General features: G+C 43.0%; 1 protein-coding gene across 14 annotated transcripts in view; it reads right to left on the bottom strand.

Annotated features, from left to right (window-relative positions):
- FAT1 (FAT atypical cadherin 1) overlaps positions 1–19,504 on the bottom strand; it is a 140,821-nt gene that overhangs the window by 39,545 nt on the left and 81,772 nt on the right. For 8 of the 14 annotated variants that reach the window (XR_013532745.1, XR_013532746.1, XM_035292462.3 and 5 more), the window contains exons 4-10: positions 14,959–15,020; positions 11,876–12,205; positions 11,284–11,494; positions 10,053–10,121; positions 9,015–9,154; positions 4,186–4,461; positions 3,852–4,062 (exon numbers count right to left, since the gene is read on the bottom strand). Coding sequence is in view for 12 of the 14 variants with exons in the window: in XM_035292462.3 (XP_035148353.3) it covers positions 3,852–4,062; positions 4,186–4,461; positions 9,015–9,154; positions 10,053–10,121; positions 11,284–11,494; positions 11,876–12,205; positions 14,959–15,020 (1,299 nt within the window). In the remaining 2 variants the exon portion in view is untranslated. The remainder of the gene's footprint in view (positions 1–3,851; positions 4,063–4,185; positions 4,462–9,014; positions 9,155–10,052; positions 10,122–11,283; positions 11,495–11,875; positions 12,206–14,958; positions 15,021–19,504) is intronic. The other 6 variants (XM_035292458.3, XM_078366080.1, XM_054252681.2 and 3 more) reach the window with 1 other exon arrangement.

Below are 19,504 nucleotides of genomic sequence, written 5' to 3'. Positions count from 1 at the left end.
GAATTCATCATCCTCGTCACACACAGAATTCATTTTTCCCAAATGAACTATTCTATTACACTCACCCAAAACAAAGCTCAGCTGCCACTTAACTGCTTTCTCAAACTCTTCCCCTAGGTTTGCCACGAGTGTGGCATTTCACAGACCACAGCTACTGAGTGTGGGCTGCAAACCAGGGGATTGACCAAGCATTTCTCTCTCCACATCATTAGCAGTCAACACTTCCTCCACAGTCTTCATTTCCTTCCTTTAACACATTTTCCCAAAGATCCACGGCCATTTTTCAGAGACCATATCCAGCCTGGTTTTCATTAAGCCTTCCCGGCTCTGTGTCTAGGCCCCAGTGCCTCAGTCTGCAACAGGGCAGAGGCCCAGGCTTTTGTGGGGCCCTGAAGCTCTGAGTGGAACCCAGGTCCTGCTGCCTCTGCCAGGCTGTTCAGACACCGATTTCCAGCCTGTCTGCATGTATGAGTCAGTGATTCCAGGTCCTTCCCGATTGCGTTTTCGGCAGCCGTCAGAACTCCAGGATCCTTTTCTCCTCCTACCTGTGCATCACCCTCACCTTCTAAAACTCTGGCTGACTGCCCAGCCTGACACAGGAGACTGTGGCAGCCACGACGACTGTCTTCATCCCTGCCCCTCAGACCTCCCTCGGTCTGTCTTCACTAGCTGACCCAAAATACTTCATATTCATTCTTCTATAACTATTTTTCTCTTGTTTTGTACAGGATAATCTTATCTTGCCAATGAAGCTTCAAGGCTCAAGTGGAGGAATGAATCAACCACAGAACCTGCTCCCTGCCCTCCAGCCAGTCGGGCATCCTCTCCGTCCTCCATCCTGAGGGCACACTCATCCCAGAGCCCCAGCATCTGACACGTCCTCTCCTGGAAGAGTCTTCCCCCGCTATCCTTACTGCTTCTCCACCCATCCATTCCTTCAGGCCTCGTCCGAATGCCTTCTGCTGAGAGTGTGATGGCGAGGCCTTCCTTGGCCTCCCTGTTGGGCACGACTGTTTCTGTCTCATCACCCTGCGTTTCCTCTACAGCATGTATTACAACCTTGCTCTCTATCAGCCACGCGAGATTCAGAAACATCCTTTATTATCTGGGGCATCAGACTGATAAACACAGCTTGGAGCATGTCGCCGGTAACAAGGTTAAACAGGAACCCAGCTCGTGATGTGATATGTGGATCCCACATACATGTAGATTCAGGCAGAAATCATCACATTTGCAGATGGGAAAGCAACACCATGTTGACATGGAGAAACAAGGAGGGCTGCTGAGTGGCAGAGAGTGCCCTGCCTGGCCTGACGACAGGTGCATTCACCAAACGCTGAGGCACATGTGGTGATGAGCGACTTCATAAGCTGGTAGAAAAGGTCTGTACTAGGCTGGGGACTATTCACTGACTTCAGCTACAATACCCGTGATTTTTTAACAACTTTAAATTGTTCTCTATATGTGAACAGGGCAATTATCTAGACAAATGAGCTAATTTTGCTCTTAAGCGTGTTACACAGAACCGTGAAGGGGTCTGTCTCTTTCCCTGCCGACTCACCATGGACATTCAGTGAGGACCCGCTGACTGGCAGAGTGGCACGGCACCCTCTACTGACTTTCAAGGCAATTATATTAACTTAAGTTTGAGGAGGAAAACCAATTCTAATCAGTAAGTTTATTTACTTATGGAGTGTCTTCTATTTCCAGGTGTGAAAATGGTTTTGAAGAAGTACTCTAATAATCTACTTCATTAAACAAACATACAAGGAAGAAAACACCACACAGACCAGGGTATGGCACTGACGTGTCTCTAGCACGTAACTCAACTGTTACTGAAAATATCTCTTAATTAATTCCTTTTTCCCTGAAGACTCCTAATCAGCCCGAACCTTTTGCTCAATTAATTGCTGCTCATTAAATATGCAGGGTTATGTACTGAATTTATAACTAGCCTTTTTGAACTTTAAATGTAATCGGACACAAATTAGAAGCAGGTAATTGTGCACAGACTTAAATGAACGGCATTTGTATGAACATTTTATAGTTTGTCCTGTTCCAACAGATGCCCACCTGCATCCCCAACACACCACACACACCCTCCACACAATACTGCATTTTAATAGCACTGGTCTCCTAAATGTCCTTTTATATTACCAAAGCTATAAAAACAGCTTCTTCAGAGTCCGAATTCTACACCAGAATAGGCCACTGGTATTATCTATTCATTGAGGAGAGAGTCCATTCTCAGAATACCAGATCACTAATCCCATCAGTCATTAGAGGCACTCAAAGAATGCACATGCTTTTCCTCAGACACCAACAATAATATGTTAACCACCCAGTTGTTGAAAATTATGTGAAAGCTAAGGGTAAGTTTAACATCTTCTCCCACATAAACCCAGTCACTGTGTCTGCGACAGAATTCCTTTACTGAAGTCCTCAGGCACGCACCAACGGAACGCATCGTGTTCTTAACCGCAAACTTCTGAACTGGTGGAAAAACACTTCATCTTTACTGAAGGCCCTAACTACACTACAAGACATTTTAACACTGCAATCACAGGCACTGCATGAGACCTTACCTGTGACTCATCAACTCAATTTGGTTGTTTTAAGGGAAATAAATGAAATTTCAAATATGCTAAATAAACATAGTTTCACCGCTTAGAACACATCAGTAGGTTTTTAAAAATTACTCTCCATTTCCTCAGATTTTGATTACATGATCTATAGTTAATCGATACCTGTACCGAGAGACAATTTCTAAATATGCAGACCTACAGACTTAAAAAAATACACAAGGTCAATGGCAGATTTTAATTATCTAAACTCATTGCAAAGAAGACTGAAAGGCACTATATTCCTTGTGCTAACAATGGCACTGAGGACAATGGAAAACTGTAAACTATCTTCTCAACATTTCATTGCTACGCACAGGAGAGTCCTAAAACCATGTGACTGACTGTACAAATCACATGCTTTAAAGCAGAGCCGTTTCAATCAGGCGTGGAACTTTCACAAGACATGCATTTGTGGACCCAATGGCGACCCCAAGTACCGTGCACAAGGATGAATGCTCCCAACAGGGCACCTGGCACATGAAGCCAGCTTCATCAGCCCATGGAATGAATGAATGAGGGAATGAATGAGGGAATGGCAGCGGAAAACAGAAGAGACCAAAAACATCCTGCTATGGCAGGACTGCTCCCTGGTGACCCCCCTTGTTACCCCGACTCTGGATTTCTTGGCCTCTGGGTCTGGGAACCATCCAGGCCCACAACTCCAGCTGGTTTTTTTCTGCCCTTGCTGCCTCAAACCCCACCCCAACAGGCCCCAGCTCTGGGGTCTAGTCCTCAACCCAATTCCATGAGCATAATTCACCTGTTAAAGGTGAGTGGCGAAAATCGAGGTAAATCTGGAAGGGGTGGGAAGGGCATGACACACCTTTCTGAGGTTTGAGCCAGTTACGAGATGAGTCAACACCATCAAGGAACTTCCTGCTCTGCTCAAGAGAAAATACTCTCTGACCCCAAAGTAAAATGTTAAATTACCAGGCACGCATCTTCCTAAGTGTGTTTATGGAAGAAAGTGTGGTTAAAATAATTTCAGAAATATGAGTTGGTCAAATAAGGTTTCCTTTACTCCGGAGCTTCTCGGAGCCTTGAACTGTGCTAATGTGGTGAAGTCCCCAAGAACGTCCCAAACTCTCTAAGCTGCATCTAGAGATCAACTTAAGCAATTTTTGCAGATACACAGAAATGCTTCAATACCAGAACTGATTGTGGAAAAGCAGAAACAGACTTTTAACGACTGCCAATCTAAAACTCCACTGAACGCTCCAGAAATACCTGACTCGATCGAGTATAGCACTTCAGCATTTTTCCCTTTGTCCTTGTCCAGAGCTGTGACCTGTAACACAACGGAGCCCACGGCTGCCGATTCGTAAACCCGCCCTTTGTAGGAGGAAGAGGTGAACCACGGGGCGTGGTCATTCGTGTCGCTGACATCCACCACGATCCTTGCAAAGTTGCGTTTTACAGGCACATCTTGATCTCGGACCTGAAAGAATCAACACATTATCAAATCCCATTGGTGTTTTCCTTGTAACTCATTAAGAATCACACACTCAAACACACAAAGGCCTCAGGACCACGTGCTGGCAGGAGAGCAGGCAGAACGTACCATGACTGTGAGGACGTGCTGGTGAATGGCTTCATGATCAAGTTTCTCAGAAGTATAGAGAGAGCCGGTTGCAGGATCAAGACGAAATTTCTTGAGGCTCAAGGGGTCTACGCTGCTCTGCAGGGTGTAGATGAGTTTGTTTTTCTCATCCTGATCCGTAGCACTGATTTGCAAAATTTCTGTCTCTGGCACTGTATCTTCAGGAATAACAACTTCGTACTTTGACGTAGAAAACTGAGGACGATGGTCATTTGTGTCTATCACTTTGATGAATACCTGTAAGGGATGACAAAAGGACTCAGACAATAGTTCCAATTGTGATGTTTTAATACTTAAAGCACCATGAAAAAAGTCATGTACACTGAAAAAAAAAATGACACTGTAGCCAAATAAAATGCAAATAGGAGAAAGGCAACAAAAATCAAGAATGATTCCTCACAACACTTCTCACTGGTGCATTACTTATCTGAACACGAGTAAGATAATGATGACCTTTCCAAATTCCTGAAACGAACTCTCTCCAGAGTACACAACATTGTATACTTTTCACACTTGCCATGCCTTTCGGAAATGAGGCTAAACTTCTCTTATGACTCTACAGAGAAGGTATTTGTAGATATTCATGTAAAGGTAACAATTTACTTTACCAGAATTTACAGAAGACTAATTTCTTAAATCAGATTTGAATCTGCAACTACCAACCTACCGAGGTAAGACAGACCGTCCTACTATGTCAATTTCTCATTCTCATCCTTGACATCCCAAGCCCCCATCACAGGTTTTTCTTAACATGTAAAAAGAAAACATAAGAAATGTCTTTAGAAATCCCTGTATTCCTGTGATCATAAACCCACATGTATGTAGTAAATACAAATATTTACTCCCTAAAAGCAATATAAATAGACTGAAAAAATAAACTCTCTAACTATGTCTACATGAAGTACAACCTTCAGATGAAGAAAAGCAAATGCGTAGAAACTTGGTACGAAGCTAAATTAGAAACAAAACTGACAGCAAGAGGATTAATTTTCATAATGAAAAGACGTATGCATGTGGCACAGTGGGAATCCCTGCCAATGATAAAACATGGTTTAGAGTTTCTGAAGAAGAAAGCTGAGCTTTGTGGGGGCATACGAAACAAAGGGATCTGCTGGTCCAAGTGGCACAGGAGGCCGGAGTCCCAGGAGCGTGCAGGCAGAGCTGCGGCGTGCACGGCGCGGGCCGTGAACAGAGGCCTTCCGTGAGGGCTATGTCAGTGCTCCACAGAAGACCGAGGCAGCATGGATGTCTGAGTCAGATAAAATGTTAACATTACATTTTGTATGAATTCTAAATGCATCCACCAAGCCACGGAAAGGTTTCATGTGAAGGCTATGTAAACCTTTAAAACTGCAGATGCCTCACTTTTACAGGTCTGTGATAATCCAGAAGCGATGGTTATAAAGGTAAATACCATAAATTAGATTACACTTTCATTTCCACTATGAATTTTAACATTACTTTTCCCACATAGTGGATACTGGGCAAAGAAGTTTAATCCTGCTCCAAGCTCAACCATTATTAAGCAGAAAAAACTGAAAGTAAAAGCAATTCCACTGACACATACCGATTGTGCATTTCCATGTCCAACACTTGCCTACATAACACAGGGGGGTGTGGAATCAGCCTGCAACAGTCCCTGCCCTCATGGAGCCACCAGGCTCACCACGCAATGTTCTGCACATGCAGAGCCTAAGCATGCCTGGTATATTATTGAGTAGGTTTTTAAGAGTCCAGAGACTGGCTGAGATGTTCAGAAAGCTCTTGAGAGGGTGGTTGGCAGGTGAGCAAGTACGAAGAAGGGCTGCGTCAAGGACATGAAGGCAAGCAGTGGAATGGAATATCCTACCCTGCCTTTTAGAGGCTGGAGAGGACTTGGAACTAAGGGGTAATGCAGTAAAGGAGCAGGAAGAAGGCAGACTCAAATAGGCAGAGCCTTGACTCCTGAACTGATGTGGGAGAATTACACAGCTGCCCTTGGTCGGAAGAATCTCACCTCCCAGATGAGCGGCAGGGACGAAGGAAGGCGACTGCAAGGTGAACTGACTGTCCGCGGGACACGAGCCCAACCCAGTGCTCACGTGCAACAACTACGGCTTTCTGAGTGCTCTCTGGGTAACAGGCTCTCAGAACGTGGAGAACAATCGCCCTGCGTGTCACCTCATCAACCTTTCTGGAAACTCCAAGAGGATGATTACCACCAGCCCCACTTTCCAGATGAGAAAACGGACACACAGAGAGTTACAGCTATTTGCCTGTGGAGACGTACATAAGAGGTGGAGCCAGGATTCTAACTGAGCGACCTGCTCCAGAGGCCACCACGCTGATCTCGAGAGGAAGGGGAAGAAGATAGGAAAGCAAAGCTGTTTGAATGCAAGAGAGAAAAAGGTAACTGGATTTGGTCAGTTACCAGGAGACACAAGACAAAGCGATGTGAGTGGAGTCGATACCGGTCAGTGTTGTAAGCAGCACACGCAGGCCAGGAAAGCCAGAAGAGCCGTCTACACAGGGCACTGGCAATTCTCACAGCCTCCCGCCGCATGCCTCTGCTGGAGGCTGCCTGCCTGACCCACCAATGCTCACCTAAATCTTCTCAAACTTGTGTCTGCGGCCCGTGACCTGGATACACAAAACCTGCTGTGCCGATGTTTGAGCGTTACCTCCATGTCTCAGTTCATCCCCGCTGTATCCTAGTGCCTCAGCGCCCTGCTGATTTCTGTGCTCTACTCCCCACGGCAGCTGCTGCTCCCCCGCCGGCCCACCCAGATTCAGCTCAAGAGGAAAAATCATGTAAACACACATCGTTCCCTTTGCCCAACACCTTAACAGGTCAACCTGGGCTCACTGTTCTCCTATAGTCCGAATGCCTTTCTCTGCCAGCAATTAAGACAGCATCAAGATCCTCTGAGGATGGCCCCAGATGAGTTAGAGAAGTATAAAGGAGGCTGAAATGTAAGATATTTTGTGTCCCCAAGAAAGAAAACTAGAATGTATTTCCTGGTTTTATAGGAATTTTAGTTGATGTACGTCATATTTCATGCTCAACTTTTAACTGCACTAATTAAGAATGCAATTAGTGGGAAGAGGAGCAGTGTTAATTATTCATAGATAGATCGTAATGAGACCGCTTGGCACACAGGGCCTTTTCCATTGTTTACAAAGCTCCTTTTGTTAGATTTCTGGGTAGTCGATTCTGTGAACAGGTCAACAGTTACAGCCCTTAAATCCTTCTCTCAGAATTAGCCTGTTAAGATTTATCACAATTCATCATGCTTTGATTCTCATTCTCCTGCTCTAAAATTTTACTACAAGGGCTTAAGTGTAAAGGGAGAAAATCGATAGATTCCACTTTTCTCTAGAATGAGAACAGCTACCAACAAAAGTGACATTTTAACACATTAGAACTTTTACAAGATAATCTCAGAATAACCCAAGGCATAGAGTGTACATATATCAATTTTACAGACACTAAAAACACAAGCATTTGGAGAAATATTTTCATAAATGGCTTGAAATTATCTACCCACTTATTAATTGAAAAGACATCAGACTATAATTCTTATCTTAAGACTTAAAACAGCATAATCTAACTCCCGATATCGAAACTCAGAAGCGTCTCATTCTTTGACATTTAACTTCTTTGCTTTTCATTTAGGCCACAGTAGGTCATAAACAAGCCCTCAGCTCCAGCATCACAGTGTAAGCTCCAGCAGGGCAAGACTGTTGCCTGTTTTGTTTCTGACTATTCAGCTTCCGGAACGGTGCCCGGCATGTAACAAATGTGCAAGAAATGCTTGTTGAATGAATGAATGAATGAATGAACGACACTCTGCTCCCTCCTGACACCTCAGGATGATTCTCTCCAGGAATACTTCTGTACACTGCAAACAGCCCACACGGAGAAACAAAGAAAGTAAGAAAGAAGAGAATTTAAATTTCACTGACAGGAATTTTTTTTTTTTTTTTTTTTGGAGATGGAGTTTCGCTCTTGTTCCCCAGGCTGGAGTGCAATGGCGCGATCTCGGCTCACCGCAACCTCCGCCTCCTGGGTTCAGGCAATTCTCCTGCCTCAGCCTCCTGAGTAGCTGGGATTACAGGCACGTGCCACCATGCCGGGCGCAGTGGGTCAAGCCTGTAATCCCAGCACTTTGGGAGGCCGAGGCGGGTGGATCACGAGGTCCAGAGATTGTGACCATCCTGGTCAACATGGTGAGACCCCATGTCTACTAAAAAAAATACAAAAAATTCACTGACAGGATTTTAACACTTACGTTTGAAATCCCCGTAATCTGGCCACCTCAATTATCATATAGGAACAAATAAAGGTGCTAAAGGAATTATCAGAACCTTATTAGTTACTTTATACAGCCTTCTTTAAGGCAACCAAGGGGAACCAAAAAAAGCGATTTAGAAGATTCATGACTTTAGCCAGTTTTACGGAAAATGACTGAATTCATTCTCAACAGTGATGTAGTTTACATTAATATAGTTTAAAATGAGTACAAAATTAGATGTTTATGGTATGACTACATTGGTTTGGTTTTCGAAGTCTTCTTTCAAAATTCTCGAAACTGCTTAACCATATGCAAAACCTAAATTGGGATCTGCAATCAACTTTCTTCCCCTGAACATAAATTCCTAGCGCGTACGTGCCTAAACTATACAAACACAGGAACTTCTGATTTGAGAACCTCGCAGGGCAGAACCCACTGCTCGTACTGCCTGTGGAGCCAAGTCGGCACGTGATCTCAATCCTCCTCTGACAGGAGCATCATTAGCCGTTCCGTTACCTGAGTAAGGATAGTGTTGGTTCCATCGGTAGCTTCGACTGTGAGGTTATAGTCTGACTTCTGCTCTGCATCAAGAGGTTTGGCAACAATGACGGTCCCAGTCCCCTTGTCCACATCAAAGTGACTGTCGTAATTGCCACCTAGTTTAAATTAGGACAAAAAAAAAGTAAAAACAGGTCACAGGATGACCGTCTGTAGTTTATTTGGTAGCTTTCTAATACTTAATGGCACTGAGAAAAACTTCTAATATACTAGCAAAGAGCTTCCAAGGCGGGGCATCTTGAAAGAGAAGAGAAGAGTGGCCAATCACAAAGACAATGCTGGGTAAGGCAAGAGACCACCTGACAGCAAGCAAGGCGGCTCTGAAAACAAAGACGTTGCTAATACTGCGAATGAGTTACTGTCCATTTGCTTTTTCAGGGGTTCTGAATTTCTCCTCCATTTGTATCTCAGTGGTAATACGAACCATCATTGGCCATTTAAAAGTTTACTTACTAACAACACTTTCTGACACTTTGAGCGAACTGCCCTAACAAAGTAGCTATTAAAAATCAGTGTTCACTCCGGAAAAAAATAGTGGTCATTAACTTCAATTAGTCCTGGCGACTGTAAACTATCTGAGAAGAATTTCTTTTCCCACTTCTGACAAACGCAAAGCTTGATGAAATGAGTTCCTATCCTACTGAGATTGTCCAAATGCATCGTCAGGTGTGTTTTTGACAAAACTCTTTTGAAATCCATTGACTTTGAGACATGAAATGAAATGGGATGAAAAGAGAGGTCTAATGTCATGATAAAATCTAACTACATCTACCCAAGAAACAAAACACACACAACGTCTTAAGTGCAACCTGAAACCATGCAGCTGGGTAAGCTTCACGTGTCAACACGTTGGCAGGTGGGATGGGTGGCCATGCGTACACTATGAAAAGGAACAGCAACGGAAGAGTCACTGGAGACAAAAAAACTTAAAGGAAAAACAAGGCTTTTATTTTAGATCTCATAATCTGAGGCAAATTATGTGATCTCAGCAGATACCTTCTGCTGTACAGTTCGGGTCACAAGTCATCTGAAAGACGTAAAAAACTTCTCTAGCAAGTGTGTCTCCTGGCACAGCCAAAAAGCAGCACGCACACATGGAAAGCAAGCACAGAATAAGAGCAATCAATCAAACCAGGTCCAAGCACAGCAAGGTGACACGGCGAGGTCAGTACTGCACAGCAGCAGCCTGTCCATCTGGAAACGTGATAAAAATTAACAGAAAGCAAACAAACGATTGGGATTAGAGCTAACGATGAAAACTGTCTCTTTTCCCCCTTCCCTTAAAAGTATGTTCATAGTCATGGTTTCATAGGCATCGATGCCATCAATTTCATACAATCACCAAACTGGGAAAACAGCCCAACCATGTCACGTGAAAGTTCCAAAGGCAAGGCCTGGCCCGACTCACCCAGTGGTCTGGGTCCATCAGCTGCAACTTTTGGGGGCTTGGAGGTAACATAACTAAGGAGCAGAAGAGGAAAAATGGACATAAAGTCCCCCCTAGATGGAATGAATCGCAACAGACATTCCCGTTTGTAAACATCCTTGTAACTGATATGCAAGGAAACAACAGAAAGAAATCTAGGATGCCGAAGTCTGACGTGAGACTTTAAAAATACGTTGCATACGGTATTACACTCAATGTCTCATCTGAACTACATGACAAATAAGAAATGGCTTTAACATGTAAACTTTATTGGAGGAGGAAATAATCTAATGAATCCTTCTTACTACTGAAAATGGGGTAAATAAAACTAAAAATTCGTAACTGGCGCAATAACTTTAAGTGTATACAAATCAAAGTCTGTAAGCTTATTCCTCATTAAATATTCACATGTGAGAGTCACACAGGCATAGTCACTTCAAAAGTTCCCAATCGTACTCACTAAAAGTAATAACAGGCCGTAGGTTGTATACCAATAATTAAACATTAAGAAACTGTGCTTTTGGACCAAGACATTCAGGGCTTTGTCTGTAACTCTGCCTGTGATGTACTTTCTAAAATCTTTAATAACCTGGTAGAATAGAGCACCTATTTGAAACAATACATGCTGCATACTGTTAAAAAGTTTTTGCAATCAAAACATTATAGTTTAAAGCAAATGATCCACGTGTTGATCTTATTCCCAATTTTAAATCCTGAAACGTGCACAAAACTCATCAAACCATATGCAGGTTCTCCTCAGCATAACCCCTAAGGACAATGGAAACCAGGAGGAATGTTTACCAGTGATGTCGAACCAAAGAGGTACGCCAGGAGGCTCAACGGATATCACTCCGATCATGTGAGCAACGGGGTCACTCTCCATCACAGTGAAGGTAAAAAACGATTCTTCAAATGAAAGGGGCTCTGGGGATGGTTTGGGTTTGGAGATCCATTCGATATGGAGCCTGGTGGTTGATGACTTCTGAGGACGACCGTTGTCAACCGCCTTAATCTATAAAATACGGGCAGAGGGCATTAAAAACAGCAGATTGGAAATTACGGGCCAGAAATGAAGGAAGCACAGACTGGTGTGGTCTTAAACTGAGCAGATTTCAGACATTTAACATTTGTATACCGTGTTTTGAAAGCCTGATAAAAGAACAACCCTTTCATGACCACATTCAACATAAATAATAAGCTCCCTGAATGACAGATGAAAAGGGAAACAAGCCCATGCTTCCCAAACGTGACCCGTCGCACTGCCTAACGGGGTGGTGAGCCACAAACACTTCTGCCGCTTCCAAAACAGAAATAAAGTCACTAGAGGAGAAGCACAAAATGAGGTTTATAGCCAAAACGTACAAGAAATTACAAGACTACGATCTGAACTCACTGAAAGAATATCATATTCTCCAGCTGCTGAGAACTTCCTGGACGAAACCACTCCAGTTTTCGGTTCAATAAAAAACTTCCCGAGCTCGTTCCCGTCCTCGATGCTGTAGGAGATTTCTGCGTTGGGGCCTTCGTCTTTGTCGCCGGCTATGACGCGGTAGACGGGCTCTCGCCTGGCATTTCTCTCTCGGTCTGGCTTCTCCCGCTCAGGGAGTCTGATTTTGTAGAACTTCTGCAGAAACTGAGGTTTGTTGTCATTTTCATCAAGGATTTTCACGATTATTCTGGCAATGGTTGATTTGGGGGGACTACCGTTGTCTGTCACAGTAACCTGCATTTTAAAGTTAACAGATTAACATGTTAAGATACCCTATATAAAAACTGAGCCCTTCTTCCTAATGCTACTTGGCAGGTGTGTAAAGCTCTACACTTCGCGCAGCGTGAGGACACACACACACACACACCACCTGCTCATTCCAACAACAGCCTCACGGAGGTGAGGCTTCCCATCTCTACAGGGAAAGTCAAGGGCCGGCAGGGGTAAGAAACAGCCATGCCCTCGAGCTCCTTCCTCACCAAGCAGGCTCTCCCCTCGCACTGCTCTAACTGGATGCTAAGCTACTAAAAACTTAGTACCTTTAGGTCATGGAAGAGACACAGGAAGATTCTGCTTTACACATTTAAAGAGTCTTCTTAAAAACAATATATATTCTATGTACTTAAAAATAAAATTTCCATACGTCACATTAAAAATGTTAAACTCATCAATAAAGTATGCTAAGGTGTCCTTTAAACAGTACACGTTTTAATACTAGTAATCACCGTTTTATTGTGGCTGTTTTCCTCTACAGACGTTTTATAGGAGAGTGGACATAAACATTTAAATTTAAGATCAACTTATTAAATAAGATTTTCAGTAAAATGAAGGTAAAATAACTTTCATTTTAAGTACACTATCCATATATTCTTATATTCTGTTTAGGAAAAAATATCAGAGAGTCTTGAGGACCGCACTGATGACTGTTTCTACATTTGTAAGAGACCGTTTCACCCTTAAATCCAGGGTTCATGTTTATATCAATGGGTAGATTAAACGTAATGATATTAGTAATACTTATTTTCCCCCCACCCACAGCCCCACCGTCCTTCCAAATTAACCACCAAATACGACAAACACTACAGTAGACTGAAGCCTGGCAGGTGTAAATCCTGTTGCTTAGGAAAGTGTGACTACATCCTCACGGTGCTTGTCAAAAGTATTTCAGTGGCTGTCCTGCTTTGTATTATTTACCCGCCTAAGGTTTTTCAAAATAAAACAAACCAAGCTTTACTATTTTAAACTCTCAAAACATTTCCTTTTCATCAGTTTGCATATGAGCTTTAGAAACACAGGAAAGAAAAACACGAGCAAGCACTGTGTTTCCTTTGGCATTGATCACCAAATTGTTCCCAACTTTGGGTTCAAGACCAGTAGCTAGTCACAGCTTTCAACATGCAGTGGAGACAAACTACCTCTAAGACAGTCAGATCGATGCCACCGGTTCTCAAATCACCACCCTGAAAGGGCCCTACTGGAAAATACACCAGATATGAACGCTGGAGGGAAAACGTCTCATCAATGTGTAAATACTACTTTCAAAGTGTTACATATCTGGTATCTGCTTCCACGTAGCCTTTGATATGCACTAAGAAAAGAGGGCTCTGGAGCAAGGTATGCCATTAATGTGACATTTGCAAGGAACGGAGCAAAATGTCAATTGAACTGCTGCTCGCCTCTTTGCCATCTGTTTATTTTTGTCAGTGACAGCATTCACCCCTTCTGTCAATCCTTGCAGTGACAGAATGAAAATTCAAAACTCTGCTCCAGCACAAAGAAAATGAATTCAAGGGAACTACACACCCTATGAACTAAAAACTTAGATGTAATATGGGAAGAAATTCCTAACGGGGAACGCACTGTGTCTGTGAAACCACCGTTTCTAGAGGGTATTCCCAATTCATGCACACAGACATACACGCACTGCACAGCTATGAAAGCGACTGACTGACCAAGTTAGGAAAATCTGAATAAGGATAAAATGAAATGAAGCAGGCAGCGTCATAAACAGCAATATAAGAAGAGGATTTCAAAAATGACAGTTTAGAATTTTGTCTATAAAAGTATAAAACTGTTAGAAACGAGCAATGATAATTAAACAAAAGCAAGTGGCCCTTTTGAGTATGGCTTTGATAATAAACACCAGCTTCCACAGGGGACACGGGGTGTCTCTAGACCCGCCCCACGGGCTGCCCGTCTCTTGGCTGCTTCCTGATGGCACGCCCCGTGATCTCACCAATCTACGTCGACGTTACACGCCGCCTCCCCTCTTCAAATTACACATCGTCTTTTTCTGCAATGTTATTAACTATTAATTAGCCAAAACCCAGGTGACCAATAAATGATAAGAAGCTGTGGGTTTTTTAAGGACCAGAAGGCATTTTAAATTACCCATGAGAATGAGAAGCTTTATTAGAACTTTCTAGAAGAGCACATCTGAGACTTCAATCTACTTTTACTTTTGAGGCATTTAAGAAGCACAAACTAAACAATTTACAGTTTAAAATGCAAAAATAATGCAACTGTTTAAGAGCAAAAAAAAACCTGAATCTGGAAACAGTCACCTCTAGTTAAAAAGGTTGAACTAGAAGTACAAATACCAACATAAGCATATCTCAAAAACATAATACTAAAGGGAAAAAAAGATGTCTACAGAAAAACATCACGTATGGAAATGCAGGTGAACTCCAAATGACACTATCCACAGCTGTGTTTGCTCCCTGTGTGCGCATGAGCATAATGTACAAAGACGTGAATGGAGCCCATGACAGTGGCTGTGTATTCTGGGAATGGCACGGGGGGTAAAGGGAACACGAGCTATATTCGTTAACAATTTCTTTATATTCCTTTTCCCTAATAACCAGTAGGTAATAATATGACAAAATGTTAACAGCTAAGAATACCAGTTAATGGGAACAAGACTATTCTTTCCCATGATACTTACAACTACGAATCTTTAAGTATTAAAGATAAAAAAAAATACTCACCTCTAATATGTGTTCATCTTGCTGTTCTCGGTCCAGCTTCCTTGACGTAGTTGTGATGAGACCTGTAAAATGACAGCAGTCCGTTAATCCTCACAAAATAAGGTCCATTACAAAATACTGCAATAAAAACCACACTCTTCTCAAGGGGAAAAACAAAGATTACTAAAGAAATTTGATTTCCAGGTATGGTTAGTTATTTTATCTACAAACAACATACTTCCTATTTTCTCACTTTCATGACTTATAAACATATTCCATACAGGACAAATATTAAAGTGGAAAAACTCAAATCAGTTTCAGTTTCTATTTCTTAGTAGTTTCAATATATGTTTTGTCAGAAAAGGTTTTTTTTAAAGTGAGATGAAGTTATCCAGGATTTCAATCTCATCCATCTCCGTTAACTGTTCAAGAGATAATGAATGGAGAGTTGACAAAAACTTCTAGAGCCACATGAAAAAGGGCCATTGAAAACTCTAATTGATTACCTTTGACTTATCCACTCTCATAAAGAACTGTTATTGTAATGCGATTTTCCAGGTGATCTTGCTCATTTAATTTTCCATGAAAGAAAATAAATGATTCTCAAAGAAATTCCATATTCTTAAAAAAAAAATTTTTTTCTATCCAACCAGAATATGTATATGAGTTTTGACCTCTCTTGAGAACTTTAATAACTACTAAACGGTCAGCATATGCTGTAACCCGAAGGAATTACAATTTATAAAATATATTCTTGTGCTTCACCAAACATACAAACGACATTCCCCTGACCACTAAAATGCTGCCCCCAATCCATGTTGATGGAGGACAGGTGCTGGCGGGAGGCTGCACCTCCGGCCTTAAATCAGGTGGGGCCTGCGTGGCAGGATGACTGCCAGGGCCACACATTCTCCTGCCAGCGCTGCGGTTTTTTCCTCAAATAATTCATGTTTAAGAATAGACTTTATTAATCTAATTTATTTTCTCCTCTAATCTTAACTAATTTCACAGAACTACCAGTTAAGGGCTATTCAAAATGTTTCTCTACAGTTGTAATCGAAAGGTTTGTGTTTTCATTTAATTCAAAGGTTTCTTTCTTCCTTACGTAGTTAGTAAGAATCTCAATCAACATTATTTTCCTCACAGTTCAATGAAACAGTCTCTTTTCAACAAAAACAACAGGAGACTATGTCACAGCTCCACACTGGGGTTTTCGCAACCCATACCTGCAGATTAAAAGGGCCCCAGGAAAATGCTTCACACTGCTAAAGGGTATAAAAATGATGCTGAAATGTGGCACAAGCTTAATTTTCATTAGTCGAAAACCTTTTAAGTTAATCCCTTTTTCCCCCTATCAAAAATGTACCACCCTCCCGTAACTGTGGTTTTAAATAGTTCAGGAACAAGAAGCCACTTGATCAGCCCTATCTGATCACTGTGATGTGCCCACCAAGAAGGTGTGATAAATGGTAGTATCACCGGAACAGCAGCTAGTTCACTGCAAAATCATATTCTACAGAGCACTTAATTACGCACCAACAGCACCGCGCAAAAATAGTTGTGAGCAAATACAATTCCCCACTTTACAATTTACTTACAGCACACAAGAAGGCTAACAAAAGCCGCACCTATGTCCACACTACCAACTCCACATAAAAAGGCTGGGCATGATCGCTCACACCTGCAATTCCAGCACTCTGGGAGGTCAAGGCGGGTGGATCACCTGAGGTCAAGAGTTCCAGATCAGCCTGGCCAACATGGAGCCCTGTCTCTACTAAAAACACACAAAATTAGTTGGGCATGGTGGCAGGCACCTGTAATCCCAGCTACTCAGGAGGCTGAGGCAGGAGAATCACGTGAACCTGGGAGGAGGAGGCTGCTGTGAGCCGAGATTGTGCCACTGCACTCAGCCTGGGCAACAGAGCAAGACTCCGTCTCAAAAACAAAAAATCCACATAAAGCCAAAGGCTACCTGACTACCTCCTTCCTTCCTGGGTCTGCAATTATCTGCATGTTCTGTACATCTCAAATTAATTCTCTTCTCTTCCGTTAACTGAAATTAATTCCATCCCAATGCAATGAACAGTAATGCCCCTTTCTTTCCATTTCAGCCTGACTGCCCTGTGTCACTGCCTCACCCCTTAGCTTAAACGAAGTGGGTTAAACTCACAGTGGGGCCGGTGTGGCTTCCTGCTGCTGGATTCTCCAACTCTACTATTCCTCCTATCATACATTATCCACGGTATTAAAGCCCCTCATTTAAAAATAAGTCCCTTTCCTACCCTGAAAACCCCTGAGGGCAGAGACTGATGCTCTCGTACACCTTTCCATGCAGCTCTCTCTCATCCTCAAGAAACACCTAAATGTGTGAACATGCGAATTTCTTGAAACTATGAAAGACCATAGTTAAAAATATGTGCTAGAGTAAGAGAGATACGTAAACCACTTTACACCTAGAAATGATATAAATTCACAGCTTATGAGAAGCCGTCAGTACACATTTCCAGGCAGGGTGTGCAGGTGCCGCGAAGGGCGGTCAGGTGCCGGCAGAACCTCAGGTACTGAGAAGCACAGGTCGGAAGTGCAGGGAGGGAGTCGTGGGCACACAGACAGGTGTGACTCAGACCACAGGCACAGGAGTGAGTATGAAACTAAAAAGAACAGTAGGTCTACAAAAAAGGAAAAGAAAAGAGCAGGCCAGTCTTCAGCCTAGGAAGCCATGTGCTGAAGAGAAGCTTGGTGTCCTGGAAGCCGAAGGCGAGGATTTTAAGGAGGACATCCTTCGGGGAAGCCTGGAAGGAAAGAGAGAGTGACGCAGGAAGCAGACAGGGAGAAGTATTTCCTTTAGGAAGAGACTGTCTCAGGTGCAACTGTAAACAGGAGAGAGGAGGAGGACCTAAACCTCCACTAACAAATCGTCACCATGAGCCTCCCGAGGCCAGTGAAATCTAAATTAATGAAAATTCAGTAAGGTTTACACTTCAGCTTCTCAATCACACTAAGCCAAATTTCCAGGGTGCAACAGCCCCGGGGGGCCGGTGAGGACAGCAAGGAGCAAGGCAGACGCAGAACGCGCTCCCCGCCCAGGAAGCTCTGCCACCATCGCCACCTACACAGGAGACAACCGGCAAAGCGAGGTCCTGCAGGAAACCCTGCCAGGTGGGGTCACCTGCAGAGAACACGTTAGGATAGGTCGGACTGACAAAACAAGTAACAGCAACAAGAAAACTTTCTTTCTACATTCACGACATTCTTAGCAAAAAGAATCTCAGCAAGGCTGCACTTTCCCCTAATGCCACCTCCAGAGAGAGGCTGTGCACGAATGTCCTTTGGGCCGGCACCAGGTGGTGCGCACCCACTCTGCAAAGGGGTAAAATTAGGGCTCCTCATGAGATTTTCATACAAAGAACACAGAAAACAGAAGTTCCTGATGAAGCAATGAAATACTGGGCATTTGGGGTGTCTTTCAGAGGTGAACTTAACCTTACACCTATCAACCACACTGAGTGCCTAACCACCTACCTGAACCCCTGCACTCTGGCCACGTGAAGCCATCTACTGAATGTGTTCTGTGTTCACGTTCGTTCACGCCTCTGTGTGCGTCTCACTCCCGCTCACCATTACCCCACCCTGCCCTCCTGAAACACCTACTTCAAACATAATTCCAAAGTACCACTGTCCCATATACCCACTACTTGTTATTAACCTGGCAGGTAGGAAGTGTCCTAATAAGTATATCCACTTTTTCATTTTTGACATCTGTGCTCATCTGCAATTTTTTTTTGCCAAATCCCAGAAAGATATATACTTAGGGTGTTCGAGACCAGCCTGTCCAATATGGCAAAACCCGGTCTCTACTAAAAATACAAAGATGAGCCAGACGTGGTGGTGTGTGCCTGTAGTCCCAGCTACTTGGAGAGGCTGAGGCAGGAAATCAAACCCAGAGGCAGACGTTGCAGTGAGCTGAGATTGCACCACTGTACTCCAGCCTGGGCAACAGAGCAAGACTCCATCTCAAAAAAGAAAAAAGAAACTGTACAGAACTTCGGAACTAGAGAGAAACCTTTAAGATTATCAAGTTCAGTTGCCTGAACCAAAGAGAAGTTACTCTTGTCCAAGGCCACTAGCAAGCCGTTAGCAAAGCCAGGAGTAGGATTAGTTCCCCTGAGACTCAGGTGAGCATTTTTTTCTCTCCATCACACTTAACTGTGTAATTTGCTGCTCTATAGTATTTCAACTCTCCATGAACTCTGAACTGTGACTTTCACAAATCGTAAGGGAAAAAAAAGGAATGATTCATCATGTCATGTAATAGGTCCCAAGAAGCAAGTCAGGAGATAAAAGAGGAGGCAAAGGCAGAAAAGTGTACATGCAATTGCTTTCTTTTCTGTGTTTTATCTTCCTCTTCTGCAAGCGCTGATAAATTAAAAACAGAAAGGAAGAAAAACGTTCTTTTCTTGGTCCAGAAAAATATTGCATTCTATATAATAAAACTATGATAAAGGTAGGTGGGCTGAGAGCTGCCACAGTACATTCTCACCAATGAGCAGTTACCAGTTCACCCCAT

This window comes from Callithrix jacchus, chromosome 3, assembly GCF_049354715.1.
Source record: "Callithrix jacchus isolate 240 chromosome 3, calJac240_pri, whole genome shotgun sequence".
NCBI lineage: Eukaryota > Metazoa > Chordata > Mammalia > Primates > Cebidae > Callithrix > Callithrix jacchus.
Note: the sequence above shows the minus strand (reverse complement) of the source record. Positions and strands in the feature narration are given on the sequence as shown.